The 16,734-nt window shown below is 47.5% G+C and overlaps 1 protein-coding gene across 2 annotated transcripts in view; it reads right to left on the bottom strand.

Annotated features, from left to right (window-relative positions):
• FA2H (fatty acid 2-hydroxylase) overlaps positions 1-16,367 on the bottom strand; it is a 53,187-nt gene extending 36,820 nt beyond the window's left edge. Inside the window, exon 1 of one of the 2 annotated variants that reach the window (XM_053210163.1) lies at positions 15,988-16,367. In XM_053210163.1, the coding sequence (XP_053066138.1) occupies positions 15,988-16,257 (270 nt within the window). In that variant the 5' untranslated portion in view covers positions 16,258-16,367. The remainder of the gene's footprint in view (positions 1-15,987) is intronic. The other variant, XM_015087193.3, reaches the window with a different exon arrangement.
• Between the last annotated feature and the right edge of the window lie 367 nt (positions 16,368-16,734).

Below are 16,734 nucleotides of genomic sequence, written 5' to 3'. Positions count from 1 at the left end.
CAAGCCCACCCCTGAGGCCTGTAGGGGACCACTGGTTGCTTTCAGTAGCTAGAAATTTAGGGCTAAAAGGAAGGCAGCAGGATCTGCTTGCTTTCATTTCTAACGAGCTGCCCTCTGCCAGACTAGGTCCAAACCAGAAGCCCTGGGGCCCGTCCTCTCCTTAAAACATTTAAAATAAAGCCTTCCTGTGCAAAACTAAAACACGACAATAATACCTGGCAGGTGACAAGGCACCCCCCCCAAACACCCCCACTTGTTGCCCACCCATGATGGCTGCAAGGTGATGAACTCTGCTGGCCGCTGTCCCTGGATTCACGATAGGAAGAAGAAAGGAAAAGAGAGCGAGTGGCAAACGTGTGCCTGGGGTGTGACCAACTTATCCCGCTCAGGAGGTGTGGGGGCATGGACCAGACCACCCCAGCCTCCAGGGTCCCTGACATCGGTTCGCTGTGGACCTAGTATTGCTTCCCCTGATGACACGATCCCCCATGGAGCACGTCACGAGCCACCCTGTCACCAGAAGCAGAAACCTGTATAGGTGGGCAATCCAGGACATCAGAAAAGGGAGACAGTCGATTAAAAATACTAAATCACTACTCAGATCTCTCCAGAATACACCCACAACTTTTCAGGCTATTAACTTGATTCTCTACTAGGCTCTGCCTAGTAGACCATGGACCTAGATAGCCATGGACCATCTGCATCCACAGGGAGCCTCTCTTCTCTACCTCTAACCTCAGATTAGGGCACCACACCCAGGAATGCACCGAGTCAAGCGGACACGTGTTTTTTTTTTTCCAATGCAAGCCTGACTCTGGGATTTGGGGCAGCTGGGAGCCTGAGGTTGGGGTGGGGGTGGGGCCTGGGCTTGGTCAGGGCGGACAGGAGGAGATCTGAGGCTCACCTCCTCAGTCCTGCCTTACAAAGTCCTGGTGGGCACTACAGCACCCGACTTTTAACCCCAATGAGCGGCACCAACAGCCTGCAGGACTGGATAGGACACCTCTAGACCGTAGTTTCTCAAGACCTAGGCCTCAAAGCACCTCAGGCAGGCTTATAGAATGTGCTACGTGCAAGGAAAATACATTTAAACCATCTAACATATATGATCTCCTCACTGGCCCAACTTCTATGTTAAAATACATTTTGGACTTATGGAATGCTCCAGTCCTATAAGGAGTATGCTGAAAATACTATATTCTGCTGATTTTGTTTGTTTTGTTTTAAGGAAGCTTCATACCCAGTACAAAGCCCAATGTGGGGCTTTAACTCACAACTGTGAGATCAAGACCTGAGCTGAAATAAAGAGTTGAACGCTCAACTGACTGAGCCCCCCCAGGTGCCCCTATGTTTTGCTGTTTTTTTTTTAAATCTTTTTATTTATTTTTGAGAAAGAGAGCACAAATGGGGGAGAGGCAGAGAGAGAGAGAGGGAGACACAGAATCGGAAGCAGGCTCCAGGCTCTGAGCTGTCAGCACAGAGCTCATTGCGGGGCTCGAACCCATGAACCATGAGCTCATGACTTGAACCGAAGTCGGCCGCTCAACTGACTGAGCCTCCCAGGTGCCCCTATGTTTTGCTGTTTTTAAAAGAAGAAACAAGACCACTGTTTACAAATGACCTCATATCTCGCTATCCCAGAGATAATATTCCCAAATTTTCCTTTTACGATCTACTAGTTTAAGAGAGATAATTCACTGCTATTGTCAACGTTGGTTACAGATGCTATATTGCCAAAAAAGAAGGCACTGAACTGTTTTGCAAGCAAAACAAAACAATAACAACGACAAAAATCAACCTGCCTTATACCTGCTACTTTTTACGGATTCCAATCTACTGATGCAAACTATTCTCTCTCTCCATGCCCGGACATGGAATCTTCTCCCACTTACAGTCGAGGATGTTTATGTTCAGAGAGGTTGACTGGCTTGTCTCCAGGGGTATGGTTAGTTCTAGAACACAAGACTGTTGGGTTCTGAGCCTGTGTCTTCTTTTCCACTCTCATTTAACCTAGTTCCAAACTCAGTGCACGTCTCTTAAACTAAGAAAATTGCCATGGCGAGTCCGAGAACTGGTGTCTCCTGGTGAGCTACAGCCTGTACTCCATGTTTTGCGCTCATTAAACATCATGTTTATACTCGTCGCTATAAGGTGCTTTAAGGGATGATGTCCTTGAACAGTCCCGGGACAAACTGTCCTTCTGGGTGTTCAGTGCCTCTTTGATATAGCTACCGCTCAGGGACATCACTTAATACACAATCTGGTGTGGTCAAGGGCAAGAAGGAACTATTTGTTGAACAACACAGGCATACCAACTTCCTGGAAAGAGTCACCAGATTAGGATACCATTATCCTTTCTGGGTCACAGCTCTAGCTAGACCAGTGCTACCCCAGAGAGCTTTCTGCAATGATGGAAATGTTCTAGATCTGTGCTGTCCAATATGGTCCCCTATGTCTACTGAGCACTTGAAATGTGGCTCATGTCACTGAAGTACTGAACTTTGATTTTATTGCATTTTAATTAATTTTAAATTATAAAGCCACATGTGGCAAGGGGCTACCATATTGGAGAGCATAGCTTTGGACTCATATATTCAACTACCACTTAAAATCTCTACCCGAGTGTTTCCTTGGCATTTCAGATGCAATGTGGCCCCGAGGGACTTTGATTACCCCACCCCAAATCTGGGCTTACACCTAAGCATTCACTTCCCATATATCAAACCACCCAGTTACTCAAGTCACCTTGGCATCATCCTCAACTCTTTCTCTTACTCTCAGTGTTTGGTCCATCAGCAAGTTGTAGTGGTTCTACCTCCAAGACGTTTCCAATTCTAGACACTTCCTCTGTCTCAATAGCCGCTCAGTCCAGGCAACCTCCCTCTGTCATCTGGACAATAGCGATGTCTTCTTAGCTCTCTTCCTGCTCCTCCTCTTGGCCCCCTGCAACCTACCCTCCACAAGGGAGCTGGAACAATCTAGTAAAATACAGACCAACTTTGTCAGTCTTCCACTTAAAATCTTCCAGCCTAGTCTCGAAATAAAATCGAACCTCCCCGACGATGACTATGAGCTCTACAGAGGCAGGGCTCCTGCTTCCCTCCCCACTCCACCCCACACCACACTCCTCTTCACCTGCAATGCTGTAGCAGCAGAAGAGCCTCCTTTTGGATTCCTGATGCCACATACCCCAGGACCTTTGCACTTGCTGTTCCTTCTGCTTAGAATTTTTTTGCTTTTTTACCCAGTTCTCCTTTATGGCGACTCCTTTGTTTCCATCAGATATCAGTTCTTCAGAGAAGACTTGCCAGACTACTCCTGTCAGAAGCTGCAGCTGTTACTCTGTCACAGCCCCTGTTCTAAAATACATGATCTATTTTGTTGTATGATGTATGCACATATGTATATGTATATACACATAGACTATAACAGTCTATATAAAATATGATATTCTGTTGTAGCTCTTGTCACCACCTCTAACTGTCCTATCTGTCTTCTCCCCTCCACTGGCAGGTATACCCCATGAAGGCAGTGATCAGTTGTCTTTTTATCCTCAGCACTGAACTCAGTCTGAGCATGAGGAGACATCATCTATGTTTGTGCCTGAACAGGGAAAGGAATGGCAGGCAGAGGAAGGCAGGCCTGCAGGTCCCCGGGGCCACTTGAGGCTTTTGCCAGCCTCATCTTTGGAGACATCCCGTCCTAACAGTGGTCAGTTCCTCGGTCCAGTTCACTTGTCCAGGTGAAGATAGAATGAGGGCAGCAGGTCAGAACAGACCCCACAGGCCCTACCTGGGGGAAGGGGCCACACTGGGAGATTAGGATGTCACCACTCTCCAGCTCCTCTGGGGGATGTGTGGCTTTGCCCAAGAGGATCTGAGCTACGTAGCAACTCGGGTTCTGAAAACATCTATCTCTTGCCGCCTAAGAGAAATCTACCTTTTCTTGGCAGAAGCTGGGGCTGAAGGGGCTTATTATCACCCTATTTTGGTTTAATCTACACATTTCTGTCTTACAGATCTCACGTGATTTCACTGTAGCCACACAAATCTGGTAGGGATGCAGGGAATAAGGGAACCGAGGCCACGAGCGTTTGCATGAGTCACACAGCATCACACAGCCAGGGCACAGGTCTTGGACTGCAGACCCCAGCCTCCTCCTCTTTCTGGATGGTGGGTGAGAGGGTGGTCTGTCTGCATAACTGCTCTGTGACAAGCCCCACACCAGGAGCCTGGGGATGCCGATTCTTTAGGACTCCCAAGAGACCTGCCCACCAAGAAACTTTCATGTTCCCAGTTTTCCATCCCTATTTTCCCTCTGCCCTGAGCCTTCTAGGGCAGTGGGCTGCAAACTTTCCAGTGCTTCTGAGCCACACACAGTATTTGTTAAAAATACGGATTTCTGGAAGCTCGTTTCCAGAGGTTTTAATTTTATAGATTTGAGGGGTGCCCCCCAGGAGAAAAAAAAATATATATATATATAATATATATATTATATTACATATAATAATTACATATTATAATATACTATTATATTATATTATATATTATATATACTATATATACTATATATAGTATATATATACTATTATATTATATTATATATAAAAATAATTATTATATTACATATAATAATTACAAATTATAATATACTATGCTAAGTAAATCTTTGAGTTAGTTTACATGCATGTTTTTTCATTCAAATGAAACATCAAACTTGTCATCCAAGTCTTCAATCTTTGGACCTCTGTTGCTACTAGAGTAATTTTCCTGAAATCTAACACAGTTCTGTAGTGCATACCACACTTGCTTCCATCTAGGTTGTTCGAGTGGTAGAGTTGTTTAGTGACATCTGTACCGGGTAGAATGGTGTCCCCCGCCCCCACCCCCCCCAACCATATTCATGTTTACCTAGAACCTGTGAATGCGACTTTATTTGGAAAGAGGGTACCTGCAGCCGTCATGCAGTTAATTTAAGGTCCTACTGGATTAAAGGGGGCTGTGAGTCCAATATGACTGGTGTCCTCAAAAGAAGCGGGGAAATTTGGAGATGCAGACACAGAGATACAGGCAAGGACGCGTTTGTGAGGATGGAGGCAGAAATCGGAGTGGTATAATCTACAAGCCAAGAGATGCCCGCCCCACCAGAAGCCAGGAAAGGGGCAAGGAACAGATTCTCCTTCAGAGCCTCCAGGAGGAAACGACTCTGCCCATACCTTGAAGTCAGACTTCTAGTCTCTAGAACTGTGAGATGATTAATGTCTCCTTTTAAGCCACCTAGTTTGTGGTACTTTGTTACAGCTTCTTGAGAAAGCAATACAATATTACTAGAAATGTAATGTTTTGTTGCGCTTAAATGTGCATGTGCTGTGGATTTTTCTTTTAGTTTTCCACTGTTCCTTTAAGAATTTTTCTCTGTGTAATGTCTACAATGTAACTACTTAGTATTTTTTTCCAATGTTTTCTTATTGAAACATTTTAAACTGCAGTCCAGCTGAAAGAATCTCCCGTGAACGCCGAGTAGTATCCCCACTACCTAAAGTCCTACCATTTACATTCCACAGGGTCTTATTGTAAAAGCAATCTTTAAAGCTTTGTATGTATCAACACTAGCTTTTGTCATCATGAGGTCGTATCTACAGGAGTGAGTTACTAAATAAGTATTAAATTTATTTACTTCCCTTTAAAAAAATTGGGTCTAATTCTCATAGAGTAAAAACAAAAACAAAAACAAAACGAAACAACAAAAAAACTACTGATCTTCAGTGTATAGTTTGATAAGTTTTGACAATTACATGCCTCCTGGCAGCCAATGTCCAAGTCAAGATGCAGGACATTTCCATCAGTCCAGAAATACCCAGGAATCTTTTTTAAATAAGCTTCTCACTTGATCTTGATGAAGGAAGGTGGGGGCAAAAGCATCCGTGTCCCTTGGCCGGAGGGACAAGAGTTGGAGATTTACGGCGCTTTGCAAGAAAGACACCAGGTTCCCCGTTAGCAAATACAGCTGCTTCACTGCTCTTCCAGCCTCCGGCCACGGGCTGCGGACACACTGAGGGTGGGCACACAGGACCCATCCGTGTGCAGAGCTCCAGCGGCAATGCTGCTTTCACCACACCCCTCCCCGCCCCTGCATTCCCCGCTGAAATCGCTACCATTCCATGACCGCTTGGACACCCACTTTGGACGCCTCCCTCCCTTCCAGTATTGGTGCCTGGGGCCTGTTGCCTGCGTGAGCTTCCTTGAACTCCCTCCGGGCTCTCGCCACATGACCTCAGGGTCCAGGGCATGCCAGGCAGCCCCAGCCCCTGAAAGTCAGACTGTTTCCCCAGCACCAGCAACATGGCCCAGAAATGATGCTCAGCCCCTGTCCTGCCCTTTGCTTTCTCTGGTAGAACATGTGACAACAAAATCCTGGCTGGAATGGAACAGAAGGAAGGTGGTGGAGGGAGGAAAACTTAATGGTTAAAACCTAAAGAAAAACGAATGATTTCATTGGAACAGAATAAAGCCCCCACATGGACCAAAGTATATCTGTGAATGGTTGATGTGTGATAAAGGTGTTTTTTCAGCCAGTGGGAAAAACAATTATTTCATAAATCTATTGGGATAACCAGCTGGCCATCTGAAAAATATAAACCTAAAATAATCTCTATTTTTTTCCTGATATCAAAAAAATTTCAGGTAGATAATAAATTTAGGCAACTACAAAATCATAAAGTAGAGGTGTCCTTTCTAAGAATGATAAGACAATGTTTTATGTTTTAAAGGTTTAATTTTAAAGATTTAAATAGAGAAAAAAACATTAGACAAGTCAAAAGACAAATAACTGAAGGAAATATAGTAATACATATGATGGGAAATGGTTAATATCCTTTACATGTAAGGAGTGATTATAAATCAGTAAGAAAAAGATGCCCCTTGGTTTAATCTCATGCCTAAGATTTGTCCCTAATGTGTATGCACTGGAAATACTGGGCACCTAGAGACCAGCCACATTGCGGGATCTCTCAGAACTATAGGTCTCCCATCTATGAAATGGGAGAATGGATATCTGCCCCACCTACCTTGAGGGTTCAACTAGAAATCTATGAGAAATATCTAGAAAAATGTAAATCGCTATACAAATTTGGATGTGTTACTATTAGTCCTAGAGGCATCGTTATTATCCAAGTGTTCTTTATCTGAGTCCCTGAACATCCAAGTTGCAAAGAATGGTAAAAATCCTCTTAATGTACAGCTATTCACAAGTCAGCTGACCATTTATGAATTTGATTCCTGCTCAGATTGACCACCGCCTCCCCCAAATCCCCAGTCTACCTAGGCAAAGTGATGGTTGGGGTTGCTATCATCTGACAATATACAGTGTAATGAAATGCAAGCTCACTACAAAGTGAAATTGAAAATCAATACCAAGGGGCGCCTGGGTGGCTCAGTCAGTTAAGCGTCTGACTTCAGCTCAGGTCAAGATCTCGCAGTTTGTGAATTCAAGTCCCGCATCGGGCTCTGTGCTGACAGCTCAGAGCCTGGAGCCTGCTTCAGACTCTGTGTCTCCCTCTCTCTGCCCCTCCCCTGCTCATGCTCTGTCTCTCTGTCTCTCAAAAATAAATAAATGGTAAAAATGAAAAAAATTTAAAAAAATTAATGCCAAAATACAAAGAATTTAGTGAAGTCAGTGAAACTGAAGAAAACTGTTTTGCTCACAATTCTACTGCAAAATAAGGATTTGTCAAAGTTGGGCTGTTTAACGCTGAAACACAGGTAACCCACAAAGGACGAGGCTCTTCAAAAGAGAATGAATGAATGACCTGTTTATCACAGGATCAAGAAAGATCCTCAGCTCTTAAATACTCTAGCTAAAATGACTCTCTTTACGATCATGCTGTGAACAATGTGAAGTTTGGAATGTCCCACTGTCACTTTCATACAGTTTTGTCAGAAAAACCACACATGTGCACAAAAAGCACACCGCTTGATTCGGTATTTGCTCAATTAAAGGACCTGCCCACGAATGCAATCTTAATTTTGCTGTCAGGTTAAAATAAACTAAAACAATTTTCAGTTTCATTTTTATTTTTTAATTGTTATTAAATTCTTCCTTTTTTAAAAAGTAATCTCCACACCCAATGTGGGGCTCAAACTCATGACCCCGAGATCAAGAGTTGCATGCTCTACCAACTGAGCCAGCCAGGCACCCCTTCCATTTCATTTTAAAAAATAATCGCTTCCCCTCTCCCAAACCCCTGCTCCGTTTTCTATGAAAGTTTGGTCTTCATTTAAAGTAGATTCATTTTGGGGCGTCTGGGTGGCTCAGTCGGTTAAGCATCCAACTTCGGCTCAGGTCATGATCTCACTGTTCGTGGGTTTGAGCTCTGTGATGGGCTCTGGGCTGATAGCTCGGAGCCTGGAGCCTGCTTCAGATTCTGTGTCTCCCTCTCTCTCTGCACCTCCCCTGCTTGCACTCTTCTCTCTCTCTCTCTCTCTCTCTCTCTCAAAAATAAACATTAAAAAAAAAAAAGTAGATTCATTTCAAGTGACCTTCTTTCCTAGGAGTCAAAGACTTTCCCACGTAGGTCTAAGGAACAACTGAATTTTTTATGACACCCTGTTTTCCAACCTGCAAAAGCCATTACACTTGGCAGGCCAATGGGTCTTGCTGGGATAACCACTAAATCAGGTTAGTCTGACCTTTTTCTGGCCTGTGGGGGGTGGTGTACAGGATCACAGAGTCTTGATTCAGCCCCATATACGTGACCCTTAATATTCCTCCATAGCAGTCAGTCTCACAGTGGGGGCCTTGAATTGACTTAAAGATTGGAGGTCTATCTTTCATCCTTGTGGATAAATGATGCCTGTTTCATAGCCTTTCATTATGATATAAGACTAAGGACTAGATCTTAGGAACTAAGTGGGTTATTATGGACCATTAACATCTGGAACTTATAAAACTAAAACTAGCCATTACTAGAGATCCCTAAAAACCCTGATTCCACTTTCCAGGGGGAAAGCTGAGCATCATGCAATGCTAAGCAATGTTGAGAAGGTTCTAATGGGCACAGAAAAAAATGTAGAGAACCAGAACTCTACTCCTTTGAAATTCTGTTCCCTTTAAAGGAGAAATTAAGACTACTTCATGTTGGTAATTATTAGTCAAGTTTGCTGTAGATTGCATGGTTTAGTCTACGTGTGTAGTCACATGTTCTTTATCAACGGAATTTCTGGCTACTAGTTTTCCTATGACAGGACTTTACGATGTATCTATAGGAATCACAGTTCAAATACTTTAAATCCCCCCAAATTTGTTTATCTGGTACCGGTATTTAAATATTTGGCAATATACAATCAAGGCAAGAAAACAAAGTATTTGGAGAATTATGCTTTACAACAAAAAATCCTAAATCCGAGGTTTATACATCATCTCGTGCAAGATGAGTGGCGATTAGAGAAGATTGGGAACTACTGTTCGGAGACACACACTTTAGAGAGATTTGCATGACAAGACACAGGAAAGAGTAAACGGAACTGGAAATCCAGGCAGCCCAGGTCCTGCCTGAGCACGTCATACAGGCACTTACAGCCACATGGGGCTGGTCACAGCCTTGACAGCAAAGGAGGCTCTTGACTGACATTTTCTTTTCTTTTTTCTTTTTTTTTTAAGTTTATTCATTTTTGAGAGAGAGGGAGAGCGAGCAGGGGAGGGGCAGAGAGAGAGAGAGAGAGAGAGGGAGAATCCCAAGCAGGCTCTGCATCGTCAGTGCAGAGCCCCATGTGGGGCATGAACTCACAAACCACGAGATCATGACCTGAGCTGAAATTAAGAGTCAGATGCTTAACCGACTGAGCCACCCGGGCGCCCCTTGACTGGCATTGTCTATGGTTCCCTTCATGTCTTGTAGGCAGACTCATGGGCATGGGTGAATGGCAGTAGCCTGGTATGGAAGACATTTTGTCAACTCTCTCTGGCTGAGAATAACTGAGGGCGAAGGCAGAAATGAGTGATTCACTTGATAGCCCTCCATCCTTCCCATCAAACTCCCAACTCTTTTAGCCAAAAAAGAGGAACTGGAAAGAGACTTAACTTTGTAATTCTTGAAGTATCTTGTGTGTGCTAATATTACCACTTTCCTTTCATTTTCATTTTCTTTTTTTAGTTTATTTAGTTTGAGAGAGAGAGAGAGAGAGAGAGAGAGAGAGAGAGAGAGAGAAAACGAGCATGCACAAGTGGGGGAGGGGCAGAGAGAGAGGGAGAGAGAGAATCTCAACCAGGCGCCATGCTGTCAGCATGGAGCCCAATGTGGGGCTCAAGCCCAAGAACCGCGCAATCATGCATGACCTGAGCCCAGATCAAGAGTCAGACAGTCGACCGACTGAGTCACCCAGGCGCCGCCCCCACCTCCCCGCCCCCACCACCCGCTTTCCTTTTCAATAGTGCACATGCCTCAATTTTCCAAGCAGCGCAGTCATTCATTTATTCAAACATTGATTAGTTTCTGTTGGCATTCGTCAGTGTGCTACTGTGTCCTAAAGAAACCCAGATGAATCAGACGAGTCCAGTTCTGGGGGTGGGGGTATACAGTTTAGTTGAGGAGATAAGACACATAGTGAAAATACAGTAAATAAGGACGAACATCATGAGCACTGTAACACAGGTACGGGCAAAGTGCGGGGAGCTCTGTGGAAGCAGCAGCATCGGAACCGGACTTAAACCGGGTGGCGGTGAGGAGCCCGCGAGGGCTTAGGAATCTTGCTGTAACATGAAAAGGTTCCAGGCGGTAGGGTGTGGAAGTACCGGCAGGGAGAGGCCTGCCTGGGAGATTTTGCTGTAAGAATGAGCGGAGTGGGGCTCTGGCCAAAGTAGGGGAGTCGTGGGGAGACATCCTGGAAGGAAGACCAGGAAATTCATGCGGATCAGTGTGTGGTCTGTGCAAGCCATCCACTCTGTCCTTCTAGTTAGTCCCCGTTTCCCCCCCTTCTACGGCCCTGGATTCTCCAGGACAGAATGGGGATAGTTGCTATTCAGAGGAAGGAAAACACAGATAATCTCCCATGACATAGTGTTGAGGGGAAGCAGCCATCCAGCAGAGTGCACGTTGTATGATTCCGTTTCAACTTTGCAAATGTTTCTTTGAAATGAGGAGCAAGAGAAATGAGCAACGGAGACTGAGAAGTAACAACCAGGGAGGGGGGTACAGGTGGCGAGGTAGGTAGAGTAACCCCCCTCCCCAGTCTGTGTCCCAATACCTGGAACCTGTGGATATGTTACCTTACATGGCAAAAGGGACTTCACAGATATGATTAAATTTAGGACCTTGAGATGGGGAGGTTTTCTGGATGATTCTGGTGGGCTTAGTGTGATCACAAGGGTCCTTAGAAGTAAAATATGGAAGCATGAGAGTCAGAGAAGAGACATGAGAGCAAAGGTTGGGGCAATGCAATTGCTGGGAGGGGGCCACGAGCCAGGGAATACCAGCAGCTTCTAAAAGCTGGGAAAGGTAAGAAAATGGATTCTTCCCTCGAACCTTCAGAAGGAAGTCTGCCCTACTGACTTATTTTTGACTTCTGAACTCTAGAACTGTGACAGAATACATTCGTGTTGCTTTAAGTCACGGAGTTTATGGCAATTTGTTACAGCAGCCACAGGAAATGATAGTGGAAAACGAAAGGGTGTGGTCTCGGGAAGCCCATGAAGAAAGCGTATCAAGGAAGGAATTTGGTGACCACATCAAAAGTTGCTGCCAGGCCAGGTGAGGCAAGGTGCAAACTGGTGACCGGCTTTAGTGAGGCGAAGGTCCCGATGACCTCGACAAGGGCAGTTTCAGCGGCGGGGTGGGAACTCTGAGTCCTCCTGCACTCAGATATCCTACCCAGTGAGTTACTCAAGCCCTGGAGCTCTGAATGGCCAGCCTCCAAAGGCTGGCAGAACCACACAAGGCAGAGTCCGAGGACTTCTCAGCCGCTCAGAGATGGGTGCACCCTGTGGCATTAGGACACGGCACCCAGAGATGCTCAGACATCCGGGTTACCTGACAACAGTGGCTGGGGCATCCGTGTGTGTAAGATGGGGAGGTAGGAACCACCCTTTCCCAGTTATTAGCCTCTTGACGGCAGGTTCAGAGGGAGGGGAGGATCCTGGCTGGACTATCATAAAAGCTGTAGCTCTCTCACTAGAAAAATGCACAACCATGTATATACTTTACACACAAATTCATCTCTTTCACCAGTCCCAGAAAATGACCCACAGAACCCCAGGTGCCTCAGTGGCTCAGTCTGTTAAACATCTGACTCTTGATTTCGGCTCAGGTCACGATCTCATGGTTTGTGAAATCGAGTCCTGAGTTGGGCTCTGCGCTGACAGCACGGAACCTGCTTGGGATTCTCTTTCCCCTCTCCCTTCCCCTGTTGTCTCTCAAAATCCTGTTGTCTCTCAAAATAAATAAATAAATTTTTTTTTTAAAAAGGAGAAGCTATTCTTTGGATGTTTTCCGAAGTATGATATCCACTCCACTGATGGTACCCAAGATGATTTTAGGGAATACAAGGGATGAGCCTTTCCTACCTTAATAGCTCTCTATTTTAAATTGCATGTAAAACTTGTGATTTCACTGGTATTATTGCTTAGGGTGAGTAAATGGCAAAATAAAAAGTGAGTCTACTTAAATATTACATATAATAGTTCGAGGGGTATACGAATTCAGAAAAAAGAAACTTGACAGTGATTCATGGATGACGCAAGTCCGGGAAAACACAGTATCTATGATCTTGGGAGGAGATGTGAACCCAAAGTTCCTTCCTTTCCTATTTATTCCTTTTAAATGCTGGTTGCAGCTCAGTAAATGGACCTCATGTGCCACTAACAACATGAGCTCCAGTTGGAAGAGCACTGCTTGTATCTGAGCTTGGACTGAGCAGCTTGACCCTGTTAGCCCCTGAGGGCCCAGGAGGAGAAGGGGGCCTGACTTCTCTGCTCAGCCATAGCTCTGTCACTTGCTCAGGGCAGGCAGCTCAGCTTTCTCAAGTCCAAGACCACGGCCACAGCAGACTTTGTTTCATCCCCACAGTATGTTGGCTCAAACGAGTTTGACTTGTTTTGTGTGTGTGTGTGTGTGTGTGTGTGTGTGTGTGTGTGAGTGTGAATGTGTGTGTCAGAGTACATACGGGTGTGTGAAGGGGTGTGTGGCAAACTGGGGAAGAGGAGAAACCAAAGGGACCGGGACTTCTCCCTGGAGATTTCACAGCAGAGCCCCAGGACACTCTCCTTCAAGGACCCCTCCAAGGGGCACGATTCAGAAATGAACTCCAAACAAACAGCTGGGTCATGACATTTCCTTTCCCATCACCCCACCTGGTCCTCACATTACAGAAGCTAGGCTCTGAGCTCAACAGAAGTCAGCATCCATGGCCTGGCAGGAGGAGAGAAGGGAGGTGAAGAAAGTGATATAGGGGGTGCTTGAAGGGCTTAGCCAGAAAAAAGAACAGAAAGTCTCCGTTCAGCCTTAAGAAGAGGGCTTCTCTCAGTACAGGTACAGGTACATTCCAGATTTCTCCTCTGACTACCTTTCTCCCTCAGTTTAAAGACAACATTATACTAGTCTCCAGGATAGAAATCTACAGACAGAAGCCGACAGGCCACTGCAGTATGGGGTAAGTACGGCTCCTGGTCAAGTTTGACCATGGGTTCGTGATGCGAACGTGACAACGACTACACTACGGAAACGGAGCCACGGGGTTTCTAAGTGTGTTATTAGTTTTTAGGTTTTTTTCCCACATCCTCAGACTGGGGCCCAGATATAAAGATGCCTGCAACATGGCCACATTGGGACCCTTGGGGTAACAGGGGAGTCGGGTAGGAATCAAATTTGGTCGCTGTCTTCTCTGAGTCCTCCCTGAGGGTCAGGTAGGGCAGAGCAAAGCAAAAGCATGGGGGTGGGGCCATCTAGGGCAGCTGTTGGGGAAGGGGGGTGGGTTGGGAGTTTGGAGGGTGGCTCCCAGTAGCCATCACAAGCCTGGAGGTCTCTAGTATTCTGGTCCCAACCTCTCATTTCCTGCACTCAGCTTCAGTTGTATCCACGGCTAAACCTCTGCCCCTTCAGGACCTGGCACCAAACGCCAACTTCCAAGATTCAGCTGGGCTCCCATTGCAGAATGCTGAGCCCTGGTGCTTTACCTATGAAATCTCTCCAATTCAACCCCGTTCTGCCCTTGGTCACAGCCACCATCGTGCCTTCTCCTCTTGCCCAGTCCACGCGGTGGCCTCCTGCCTGGCCTCCTCACACCCACTTGGGCTCCCTGCATTCCTTTTTGACACTGGAGCCAGGGTGATCTTCCAGAGATGCAAATCTGACCACACCCCACCCCTTCCTGAATCCCTTCCCTGGCTTTCTGTCATTTCTTAGAATCAAGTCCCAAATCCTGCCCACAACCTAGGAGGCCCTGCATGATGTAGCCCTGGCTGACCTCTGGCCTCCTCCCCCTTCGCTCTCCATGCCCGCCAGCCTCTGGCCACATTGGATTTATTTCTGTCCCTTGACTGCTGAGCCCTTACCCTTCAAAGCCTTCTTGGCACATGCTGTTCCCTCTGTCTGGAATGCTCTTCCCACCACACGTCACCAGGCTAATACCCTATTTATGGTTAGCTCTCAGTCCAAATGTTACTTTCTCAAGAAAGCTCTCCTTCAACTTCTCACCTCCAAATCCATATTCTGATAGCACTAGGTAATTAATTACTATGCAGTTAGTATGTTCCCTCATTAGCCTGTTTGCTCTACGAAGACTGTATTGGTGCTGATTACTGGCGCCTCCCCAGGCCTACCCAGCTCAATGCTGATAACCATCAAGGGACCAAGCCAGTGAGTGAAGAAGTGACTGAAGTATTAAACAAGGTGGTCCAGTGCAGAGCCGCCAGGAACAGTGAGAGGCAAGTCCTTTTATCCAAAGATCTAAAAGCATTTGCTGGGCCCACCCTGAAAGCAAGAGCTAGAAGCAGGGAGCGGCTGTCAGCGTAATGCCCAAGCACGATGGCCCCGCTGTCACCAGTCCTACAGCTGAACCTGGGGAAGGCCCAAGGAGGCAGTTTGCCTCTGGCTCGGCCTACCTGCAGCCCTGTGGATAGGGGCCATCTCCCATATCCTGAGATCCTTGGGATGGAGGTGGAATCGATTTTGCAGCCAGGTACATTTGGCTTTGGCGCTAACTAGCTCTTTGACTTTGGGCAAATTACAGAGACTGCTTGAGCCTCAGTTTCCACATCGTAAAATAGGGATAACAAATCTACCCCAGGATCAGTTGGAGGTTTAACTACCGTAATGAGGCTGTCCCGCATGGCAGCATGCTGTTCACGGTGCTAATCCCCCCTCCTCTAAAAAACTAGCTTAGTCTTGTCATTTCGATCTTTTGGACCCCCATGCCAGCATGCAAGACAAGCAATACTGAGGGATGGAAGGACATAGTCCACCCCGGACACGGCCCTAACCTCTAGCGATCCAGGGAAGCCCTAGTGCCGGATAGGGCAGCACCAGGAAATCCAAACTGGCTGAGAAGGGTAACGGATCCGTAACTTTTGGAAGCAGGAGCAGGGTGAGGTGGGGAGGGGAGCACAGGTGAGGATGAAGCAATTATTCAACAGAAGTGAAGGACGGATGCAAAGGGGGTGAGGCTGATAAGGGAACAGGGAAGAAAGGAAAGATTGAGAGTGTGCGTGGCTGGTAAAAGGTGATCCAAATTGTCAGATGGCAGAGGCTGCAGAAGGAACAAGTAGGAAGGAGGGAGCAGATAGAAGCCGGTCAGGGGAAATGCTGGAGAGCAAGGGCAAGTTCTGGTGAGGGGGACCGGTCGTGACCTGTTACCTGGAGAGAAGGGGGAAGCGAAGGTGAGGGCGGAGGCTGTCACCTTGGGTCCTCCTAGAGGGCAGGTGAACCTGGCTTGCCGGCGAGGGGAGAGTGGGGGAGGGGGGAAGGCGAGTAGAGGGGTGCGACCCCGGGCCGGGCTGTACCTGAGGGTCTCCTTGCAGCTCGCCCACGTAGTACTGCTCGAGCCAGCGGCGCGCGTTGGCCGAGTGCCGGTGCGGCGGCCCGTCCAGGTCGGCGCTAACATCCTCTCCAGCCCGCGCCCGCAGCAGCTGCTCGCCCCCCGGGTGGTGCCGCACGAAGCCAGTGAGGTCGTAGAGGCGGGCCCCGCAGCGGACCCAGCAGTCGCCGGCCGCCAGGCGCCGCTGGACCTCGGCGGGTGAGAAGGAGGCGGCGGGGGGCGGAGCGGGGGCCATGGCGGGAGAGCGGAGCTCGCAGCTGGAAGCCCGGGCTTCTGCTCGGCGGCAGCCCAGCTTGCTTCTAACATCCCCGGAGCCGCGGCCGCCTTGACGGGCCGGCCGCCACCGCACCTGCTCATTTGCATGCCGCTCTCCTATTGGCCGCTCGGCCGGACGCTGCTCGAGCCCGGAGGCGCCCTCTTCCCCATTGGCCCGCAGGAAGCCTGGGCGACGCGTGCGGGGCTGGCCACCCGCTGCGGGGGGAGGGGGGGGGGGGAGGGCAGCCAGGTGGCCCCGGGCAGGTAGAGGGCGCGCCGGCCAGGTGTGTCCCGTCGCAAGAGACCGAAGGGGACGGGCGGATGCAGGCGGAGCAACTCTTCCTGTCGCGGGTGGCTGCCTGGACGGACATCCTCGGTGGCGTGATCGCTACTGGAATAACTCTTCCGCTGCTGTCTTTTTGGGAGAAATTTGCAGCTTTCAGATTCTCAGGCTCCT

This window comes from Acinonyx jubatus, chromosome E2, assembly GCF_027475565.1.
Source record: "Acinonyx jubatus isolate Ajub_Pintada_27869175 chromosome E2, VMU_Ajub_asm_v1.0, whole genome shotgun sequence".
Lineage (NCBI taxonomy): Eukaryota > Metazoa > Chordata > Mammalia > Carnivora > Felidae > Acinonyx > Acinonyx jubatus.
Note: the sequence above shows the minus strand (reverse complement) of the source record. Positions and strands in the feature narration are given on the sequence as shown.